The sequence below is a fragment of the Triticum dicoccoides genome, chromosome 2B, assembly GCF_002162155.2.
Source record: "Triticum dicoccoides isolate Atlit2015 ecotype Zavitan chromosome 2B, WEW_v2.0, whole genome shotgun sequence".
Classification (NCBI taxonomy): domain Eukaryota; kingdom Viridiplantae; phylum Streptophyta; class Magnoliopsida; order Poales; family Poaceae; genus Triticum; species Triticum dicoccoides.
In genome coordinates, this window is record NC_041383.1 from 780,152,201 (window position 1) to 780,162,791 (window position 10,591).

Sequence of the window (10,591 nt, forward strand, 5' to 3'; positions counted from 1 at the left end):
CGGTAAAGTTATCATGGTGTTTGCGCATGAGTTATCAGGTTTGTGTTGTGTAAATTATCATGCTATTTGTGCTGAAGCTATCGGGGTATCTACAACTACTTTTTCTCCCGGGTCACAGTTATCATAGTGTTTGTGCGTGAGTTATCATGTCTGTGGTGTGTAAATTATCATGTTACTTATGCAGAAGCTATGGGGAGGGTCTTCAACAATTTTTTTTCTCGGGTCAAAGTTATCACAGTGTTTGTGCATGAGTTATCAGGTCTGTGATGTGTAAATTATCATGTTATTTTTGCATAAGCTACCAGGTGTGTATTATATCACATGCAGCCAGATAACTATGAAAATGAACCATGTTGATAACTATAGTACATCTGGCCCGATAACTGCACAGTAACCATGTTGGCAACTATAGTACATCTGGCTCGATAACTACAAAATAACCATGTTGGTAACTATAGTACATCTAGACCGATAACTACAAAATAACCATGTTGGTAACTATAGTACATCTAGCCCAATAACTACAAAATAAACAAATAACCATGTTGGTAACTATAGTACATCTAGCCCGATAACTTCAAGAAGCTACTGTCGTCTCATCTTCTTGAGCTAGACACAAACCCTAACAAAACTTAAAGCACAAAAAAAAACAGAGCCCACCCGCTGGCAAGCGCCGGGATCCACCACGCTCCCATGCGATAACGCCACCGGAGACGTGGCAGATCGACGGCGCCGCCGATGGGAGGTAGAAACCCTAGCCGCCTTTTTTGGAGGTGACACTACCTCTGTATCGGGATAACTAAATGTGTTAATGGCTCGGTATTTGGTACGTAAGTTACGACGATACTTACACAAAACTTATCGGGGGGATGTTTGAACGGTTTTTTCCATTGGCTTATAAGTTACCATGGAATTTATATGTAGTTATCAGGTCCGCGACACGTATATTACCATGCTATTTACACATAAGTTACTGAGGATGTTTTTAATAGTTTTTTCAGGTAAAGAAAAGCTACCACGATGTTTGTACGTAAGCTATCAAGTTTGTGGTGCGTAAATTTATCGGGGATGTTTCAAAACAAATTCTTTTTTGGTGACACATAAGAAAATGACTGTTGTTCGAATTTTATAGGGTGCGGAATATTAATTTCTCTACAAAATGTTCATCATTATGAAAAAGGAAAAGCATAAGACGATGCATTACTCCTTTAAAAAACTTGGATCAGATGGTTTTGTCCACTCTTCAAAGTAGGCATTGTTTTTTTTCTTTTCCACTCATTTAATAAGGTGTAAAATCCATCTAATCAATAAAAAATCAGACAAAAACTTAGCTCAGGTGGTAGTGCACAGTGGCCTCAACCAGCAGGTTTTGTGTTCAATTCCTAGTAGAGCCCTTTCTTTCACGCGAGACTGGCAAAAAAGAATCGAGCGGTTTTATCGCGTGAGAGAAGTGGATCGAGTTGTTTTCCTTTTGGGGGCTGATAGGCGCCGGCGGACCGGCGCAAGCGCCAGGCCGGTCGCTCGCCAGCCGCACGATGGGGGCGTGCGCAACCACTCGATGCACTAGTCTCTTTCTTTCCCAGCTCTTTGCATGTGTTGTACATGTGGGTGATTTACGTGTTTCCAGGCCAGCCCGTGTTCCCAGCCCGTCGCACGCGCAACACTCGTCCTGTGTACGCGTACACGTGCTGTATAGTCGTAGATGACGGCCGCCACCGTCTCCATCGACCGCGACACATCTTCCTCGCCGTTGGGCCGCGACTCGCAGCAGCGCTCGCCACCGCCGGCCTTAGCGTCGCTCACCGGTGGTAGTATCCATAGTCGCCCGTTTCAGCACACACACCACTGTTGATGTAACACTCGTTGTCGCCGGTTCAAGCAAAAGCAGGCGCCTGGTTGCAGAGAAAGCTATCATGTCATGTCGTCAGATGCCGCGCACCATGCTAGTTGCAGCAAACTGATCTATTGATCCCAGTCACACCCCATGCCGGTTGCAGCATCTGGGCAGCGCACATCGGTCGTAGCATCCAGGCCGGATGCTCCCAGCTGCAAACGGCTACGGTAGAGCTGCGCTCGGTGCACGGTGAAGTTGCAACCAGTGTGCCAATTGCTACGGATGGAGTTTTTTTTGCTGCAACCGGTGAAAGTTGGGGCTGTGACCGGCGCACGGAGGAGCTGCAACCAACACCGGAAAATGCTACGAGCGGCGGCCGAGAAAGATACTACCGATATTGTTTTTTGCTGCAACCAGAGAAAGCATGGGTTGTGACCGGCACGCGGAGGTGCTGCAACTAGCACTGTAAAATGTTATGACCGGCGGCCGAGAAAGCTACAACCGGCCTCTAAAAAAGCTTCAAGCGAAGAAGTGGAAGCTGGAAGGTGACCATGAATGCCCCGTCCACTGTCGCAGCTCGTTGCCGCAGCTCTGCTTCACCGTCATAACTCGTCGTTGTTGCCTCACGCAAAAAGCTTGTTGTACCATGGCCTGTGCTGGTCCCAACAAATCAGCTTGCCAGTCGCAGCTTTCCGTCCCGCCAGTCCCAACAAATAATCTCCTCCTATCCCAGAAAAAGAAACTTCATAAATTCTCAGCAACAAAAAATCTCGCTGGTCGCAACAAAAATTCTCACCGCTCCCAGCAAAATTGATCAACGGTTCGAGCAAAAAGAAGGCTTGCCATTGCGGGGACGTAGCAAAAATTCTCGCCGGTCGTCAGTCGTAAAAAATAATCTCGCCGGCCGTTAATCGTAATAAAATTTCTCGCCAGTCCCATCACAAATGATCGCCAGCAAAAGGAAAATTACTTGCAATCATCAGGTTGTAGCAAAAATTCTCGCCGGTCACCGGTCCCAACAAAAATGATTGCTGATTCCAACAAAAAAATGTAACTTGCCATTGGTGGGATGCAGCACAAAATTTTCGCCGATCGCAACAAAAAGTCTCGCCGATCCCAGCAATAATGATAGCCGTTTTGCAGAAAAAAAGGCTTTACTATCGGTAGGACACAGCAAAAATTTTCACCTGTCCAAGCAAAACAATTCATCGTATCTAGCAAAAAAAAAAAAAACGCGTCTCTGGTCACCGCGAAAAACAACACCGTCCCAGCAAAACTACTCGTCGTTTGTACCAATAAAAAGTTCGCCGTCTCTGGTCATCACAAAAGGTCACACCGGTCCCATAAGAACGACTCGTCGGTTGTAGCAAAAAATGCCTCATTGGCGCCGGTCACAACAAAAAATTACGCCGGTCCATCAAAACGACTCACCTATTATAGCTCAATATTAACCGGTCGTAGCTTGCCGGGCTGTCCATGGCAATTGCATCGGAAAAAAGAAAACAAGTGGACACGTGTGGGACGAAAAGCGGTTGGGAAAGGCGGCCCAGGCCCACCAGCATGTGCGCCCGTCGTGCAACAGGAGCCAGTCGATCAATGCGAATCGTACGCTGCGCACGCGACCGGCGCGCGGTTAGGCCGGTCCGCCGGTCTGCAACGTTTCCCTTTCCTTTTACACTCATTTAATAAGTTATAAAATACATGTAATCTGCATAAAAACAGGACATAAAGTTAGCTCAGCTGGTAGTGTGTTATGGTCTCAACCAATAGGCTGTGTGTTCAATTCTTAGTGGCGCCTTTTTTTTTTCTTTTCACGCATGAGACTGGAAAAAGAATGCGGATCGAGCAATTGTCGCGCAGGAGAACCGGATCGAGCGGTCGCTGGGTTGTTTGGATCTGTTGTTAACTTCCGGTCGTCTGGATTTTAACTTTCTCTTTGGATCTATTGTGATGTAACTTAGCATTCATGCATAATTCATTCCGTAGCTTAGTTGCTACGTAATCGCAGAAAAACCAGCCGTGTGGTATGATTAAAGCAAACAAAGATCAAGAAAAGAAAAAGCGGAAGCATGTGAGCACTACATGCGGAGCGGATCGTGCATCTCTCGAGGTTTTAGGAAGGTTAAAACTAAGACGTTTGCGGGTTATTTGGTTCAATTTCTTAGTGTGCCAAAACCAAAGTTTTATTGCTTGTAGCTATTGTGTTGTTGTTTAATAGTAGGTAAAATTCCTTCAATTTAACACGTACACAACCTAGCTTTGTTTATTAACGAGATTGGCCTAAGCTGGCCACAACCAACAACGACCTGGTATTCACCATGTTGTTTTTATCTCGGAGCGACTCTTACGGATCTATTCTTAATGTCCAGTCGACTGAAGAATAGCTTTTTCGTATTTAAAATATGAAGGAAACAAAAAAGCATAGTCTCCTGAGTTACTTATTAGGAAGGCTGCTTGAGGCGAGCCCGGACACTTTAATTGCCAGAATCTTGAATGCGGTATATTTTCAATCAACCCATGTTGTTTTTATCTCGAAGCAACTCTGACGGATCTATCATTAACGTCCGGTCGATTGGAAAATAGTTTTCTTATATTGAAAAAATGAAGGAAACAAAAAAACATAGTCTCCCCAGTTACTGGATTTTCCCACTAGGAAGGCTGCTTGAGGCGAGCCCGGACACTTTAAGTGCCAGAATCTTGAAGGCGGTATATTTTCAATCAACATCTACAGTACATACAGAACTAGACAGCAAAAATGAAGGAAACAAAAAAGCATAGTCTCCCGAGTTACTAGATTTTCCCACTAGCACTACAAGAAATATGTCAACTTGTAATCTTCTGTCAGTGACTCTGGAAGAATTGGTCATAAATCTATGACTGAGATCAATTGGTCAAAAACTGTTCGGGGGGCTCCAAACCCTAAACTATAACGATCATTTTGGTCAGAAATATCATAATTTCCTTACATGAAATGGTCATAAAGCAGACAGCACTGGTCTGCTGCCTTATTTCTAACTGATCACGACCAATATAGATGGTCATAACCTTATAAATTGTGGCGGATTGCTATGACTAGGCGCCACCTCATCAGTTTTGCCTATGTGTCATGTTCATGTGTCAATTTTTGTCCTAGGTTATGAAGCAACCTATATTTCTGTCATTCTTAAAATTCCTAAAAAAATCTCATAAATTTTGGGTCATATCTTTGTCAAATATGTAAAAATCCTTCCTTGCCTAGTTCAAAAATAATTCAACAATATTCATTGTCCTATTCTGTTCAGAATAGCACTTTGTGAAGAAAGTGCGATTTATATATTCTTGATTGCCCTAAAAAATTTTGGACACTCTTTCCTATCCAAATCATTGCCTCATGACAAAATTCACCTCCATTTGCCCAGTAAATCTTTCTCGGCAAATTTGCAAAGTTTCTATCCACCTAGAAACGTTGTGAAGGAAGTACCATTTTATATATCCAAATGACATGAAATTTATACAGTTCCTTCATATGCCTAAATTATCACCCTCCTCCAAATTGCAGCTCAATCAAATCATCTATGTGAGCCCAGGTTCAATTTTTATTTTATGGCCAGATTGGCACATTGCAAAGCAAGTGTTATCTAGATCCCCTCTTATTACCCTCAAACTTTTTGGGCACTCTTCCATACCCAAATCATTGCCACATGATAATATTCAGCTCCATTTTTCAATAAATCTTTCTCAGAAAATTTCCAAAGTTTCTATCTTGAGAGAAGCTTTGTGAAGTACTCCCTTCGTACGAAATTACTCGTCCAAGAAGTGAATGTATCTAGATGTATTTTAGTTGTAGATACATCCATTTTTGTGACAAGTAATTCCGAACGGAGGGAGTAAGTACTAGCTAGGCTTGCCCAAATGATCTGAAAATTTACCAGGGCATGACCATACCTATGTAACCTACCTACACCAAATTTGAGCTCATTTCATTTATCCACTTTCTCTTGCTAATTTTCCCAAGTTTCTGTCCAGAGAAGAGCATTGTGAAGGAAGTAATACTTTGGCATGCCCAAATGATATCAATTTTCTACAGTGCTTTCCTATACCCAAATAACTATCCTCCACCAAATTTCAGCTCAATCGATTCATTATTTTGAGCCAAACTTCAACATTCATATTTCTGTCCAGTGTGGTACTTTGCAAAGAAAGTACCACCTAGGCTCCTCCTTTTGAGCTGAAAATTTGTGAAGGCAGTCTTCTTAGTAGATGCTCATCCTCAGCCAAAACACAAGTCAATTGGCCATGTGCATTTCTCATACCGGTAATCAAACACTTGGCTGCTAATTCATATTTGAGCATAGTTCGGTCTCCTCGTGAGAAGCTTCTGGTGTCATTTTCTTCCTAGCACCTACCTGGGGAGTGCCCAACCCACTAGACATGTCTAGGCTGCCCAAAACACATGTCAACGCCACAGTCATGCGGTGTCCACGTGGCGAGCATGCAACTTTACGCGCTTTGGAGTTGGGGCCCTCGGCTACCGTCCAAACCTCAACATATCGCCACCAAACCATATATTTCTGATTAAATAGATACTTATGTAACTAGAAATGATTTTTGGAAAAAATAAAGAGCAAACTATAAAGCAGTCGTAGATCAAATTTGACCAATTTCCTACTGAATCGGCGGAAATTTGTCTTTTTCACGAGAGGTGGATCAAAACTTTTGACATCCAACCATTTTGTCAATTCTGCATTAAATATTTCCTAATATTTTTTTTAAAATTGATTTGGTCCCATTTTGCAACAATTATTTGGTAGATTCTTCACAAAAAACCTCATTTTGGGCACTCGAAAAATGGAAAATGATTTTTTTGTAGAAAGAAAATGAAAACTTCCTTAGGCAACATTGTTTGCCATTCCAATATGCACCCTTGTGAACAATATGAGATCATTTGAACAAACTATGCCATGAATATGGCCATAAGATTGATCATCTGGCTTGAAAGTCATTGATCTCTACACATGATAGCTCGTTTCTGAGATTTTTTTTAAATAATTATCATATTACAAGTTTATTATTTTTCCTGGTAACTTGACCACATATAATGACACAATGCGAAGCTTTTCCATATTTTTGTTTTTTTTTGAATTTTTCATGCCCGTTTCAAAATGCGGTCAAAACGGCGGGCATGACTGTTCCTAACTAGTGGTTGAATCTTGAAATTTTTTTGGTGTTTCTATGCTTAAATAGATACTTTGGTAACTAGAAATGATTTTTAGGAAAAATAAATAGCAAACTATGAGGCAGCCGCAGTTCAAATTTGACCCGCTTCCAGCTAAATTGCCAGAAATTTGTCTTTTTCATGAGATGTGGATAAAAGCTTTTGACACCCGACCATTTGGTCAATTATGCATTAAATATGGCCTAGTATTCTATAAAATTAATTCGGTCTAATTTTGCAACAATTATTTTGTAGGTTCTTCACAAAAAAACCTCATTTTAGGCACTCGAAAAATGGAAAATGATTTTTTCGTGCAAAGTAAATGAAAAATTCCTTAGTCAACATTGTTTGTCATTCCAATATGCACCCTTGTGCACAATATGAGATCATTTGAACAAACTATGCCATGAATGTGGCCATAAGATTGACCATCTAGCTTGAAAGCCATTGATCTTCACACATGATAGCTCGTTTGTGAGAACACTTTTTTTAAAATAATTATCATTTTTAAAAATAATTATAATTTTTAAAAATAATTATTATATTACAAGCTTATAATTTTTCCTAGTAACTTGACCACATATAGTGACACAATGCAAAGGTTTTTCCATTTTTTTGATTTCTTTTGAATTTTTCATGTCCGTTTTAAAATGCGGTCAAAACGACGAGCATGACGTTTCTAGCTAGTTGTTGAATCTTGAAAAACTTTTGGTGTTTCCTTGATTAAATACATACTTTTGTACCTAGAAATGTTTTTTGGGAAAAATAAATAGAAAACTATGAGGCAGCTGCAGTTCAAATTTGACCCGCTTCCAGCTGAATCGGCATAAATTTGTCTTTTTCACGAGAGATGGATAAAAGCTTTTGACACCCAACCATCTGGTTAATTATGCATTAAATATGGCCTAGAATTTTAGAAAATTGATTTGGTCCAATTTTGCAACAATTATTTGGTAGGTTCGGGCACTCAAAAATGGAAAATGATTTTTTTGTTCAAACAAAATGAAAAATTTCATAGGCAACATTGTTTCCCATTCCAATATTCACCCTTGTGCACAATATGAGATCATTTTTAACAAACTATGTTATGAATGTGGCTATAAGATTGATCATTTGGCTTGAAAGCCATTGATCTCCACACACGATAGCTCGTTTCTGAGAACACTTTTTCAAAATAATTATCATATTACAAGTTTATTATTTTTCCTGGTAACTTGGCCATATATAATGACACAATGCGAAGGTTTTCCATTTTTTTTAAATTTTTCATGCCCGTTTCAAAATACGGTCAAAACGGGAGGCATGACCGTTCCTAGCTAGTGGTTGAATCTTGGAAAACTTTTGGTGTTTCTCTGATTAAATAGATACTTTTGTACGTAGAAATGATTTTTAGGAAACATAAATAGCAAACTATGAGGCAGCCGCAGTTCAAATTTGACCCGCTTCCACCTGAATCGGCAGAAATTTGTCTTTTTCACGAGAGGTGGATAAAAGCCTTTGACACCCAACCATTTAGTCAATTATGCATTAAATATGGCCAAGTATTTTAGAAAATTGATTTGGTCCAATTTTGCAAAAATTATTTGGTAGGTTCTTCACAAAAAAACCTCATTTTCTGCACTCGAAAAATGGAAAATGGTTTTTTCGTATAAAGAAAATGAAAAATTCCTTAGTCAACATTGTTTGTCATTCAAGATACAAACTTGTGCACAATGGGAGACTATTTTGTTTTTTGAATTTTTCATGTGTAAAACTTAGGCACCCGCTAGTGTTTTGATTTTCGACCTTAATTGTAAACGATTGTGATCTTGACATTTTAGTTAATTGTAAATAAGTTGTGGGCTAATATTTTTGAAAAAAGTTGTCCCTTTTACAAGACAGATTTGTAGTTTTTTCTTAAAGAAATCCGCCACCTCCTCCCCAACCCTGTTTACTGGTTCAAGACACGCCTTTTGAAAACCCGTTTTCCTCCCAACCACACATCCACGGATCAACGGAGATGGGATGGGGGTCGGCTCCACAGCCGCGATTGGTTGGTTTGAACACAGTCCCGCCGTCCTCGCACAAGCGAGCTCATCGGAGTCCGCAGGACTCACCGGAAACAGAACACAATTGGCGTTTCGGGGTGTTCCAGAGATGCATGAAGAATTGCAAGGACTAAACGAAGGGACAACCCTTCCAATTGTATCCGGGACAATCATTTTACCAAATTCCCCACCCAAAACAATTTGGGAATCCCCAATCAAATGAACTTCAGATTGCGAATTCAGCAAGGCACATGAACAAAAATTGGGTCGATTGTTTCGTACCTTTGAACGGGGTTTCTCCCCGCAATCACCCGACCATGGTGGAGGTTCCAAGGTGGATCCCCTGGTCCTCCTGCGCCTTGTTTGCAGGGCGGGGGCACCCTGCAAGGCCCATGCGCCGGATTGCAGAAGCTTCAAGGGACCCTGGGGAGGACGGCCCCCGGAGGCAGCGCTTCTGGAGGGATGCGGGAGATCTGCAGCACCGGCGGAGGGCGTATGTTGAGCCTTGACAGCGAGCTTGTCTTGAAACGCGCCCATCTCGCCGCCTGCCTCGGGTCTGATGACTCCGCCTCCTGAATCGCCCAGAAGATGAACTCGAAGTCCATCCCACCGTCGTCGCCCGCAAAGCGAGCGCGCTCCTCGAACGCCGCATGTCGCAGGATCTCCATGAAGATGTCGGGCCACTTGGAGCGGTTTGGGAATATCTCCCTCACCACCCGACGCATCTCCGCCAGCGCTTCCGGCGACGACGCGTCGATCTCCGGGAGCGTCGCCACCGGCGGCGGAGGCTGGGGCGGCGTCGCCACCTGATGCGCGGGTCGCAGCCGCCGCGCCCTTGCTCCGCGTCGCGCCCCTCCCACCATCTCTCTCGCCAGATCTGTCCGTGGCACCCAGGGAATCGCGGCTCGATCTGAGATGGGGAGGATGAGGATGGGAAACTGGAGGGGATAAGGCCATGATGGTATTAATGGAGGCCGCGGCGCCATTAATGCCGGTAGGTGAGGAATTGCCTCCCCCTCGCTCCGCGTCGCGTCCCATCCTGCCTGGGGACTTTCTTCTTCATGCAAACCTTTTTTATCGCAGATATGCAAGACAAGCGATATATTGACCATGCAAACCTTTTTTATGCCTCAAGCCCAACGCATTTTCGATGAGATAAGCATCTCGTTGAAGACAGAAGAAACCAGGTTAGTTCAGGCCATATCCAGCACCATGATGGACATCAGGACAGATTATTATGATCTCTCGTGGGATATCGAGGAGCTTGAAGAAAGCGGAGGCGGAATTCACAGAAAGGTTCGGTCCTTGGTGGATTGCATACTGTGGATAAGGAAAGCATGTGCTTCCACGTTGAACTCTGCACAAAGCCAAAACACCGTAAAGCTTCGTGACGTGATAGATGGAACAATAGATTATCTGAAGGATCAGCTTCAGAGAAACTCAGATTGGTTCTTCGATCCAAGCCTCGGGTGTATGTTCCTGCAGAACAACTCCTATTTTGTTGCGCAGCTTCTGGGAATTAAACTTACAACAGAA

General features: G+C 42.5%; 1 protein-coding gene across 2 annotated transcripts in view; it reads right to left on the bottom strand.

Moving 5' to 3' along the window:
- Positions 1–10,236, bottom strand: part of LOC119368772 (uncharacterized PE-PGRS family protein PE_PGRS46-like) — a 12,198-nt gene extending 1,962 nt beyond the window's left edge. Inside the window, exons 1-2 of one of the 2 annotated variants that reach the window (XM_037633933.1) lie at positions 9,338–10,236; positions 1,897–2,558 (exon numbers count right to left, since the gene is read on the bottom strand). In XM_037633933.1, the coding sequence (XP_037489830.1) occupies positions 9,469–10,167 (699 nt within the window). In that variant the 5' untranslated portion in view covers positions 10,168–10,236 and the 3' untranslated portion in view covers positions 1,897–2,558; positions 9,338–9,468. Of the gene's footprint in view, positions 1–1,896; positions 2,559–9,337 lie in introns of those variants that run through there. The other variant, XM_037633932.1, reaches the window with a different exon arrangement.
- Between the last annotated feature and the right edge of the window lie 355 nt (positions 10,237–10,591).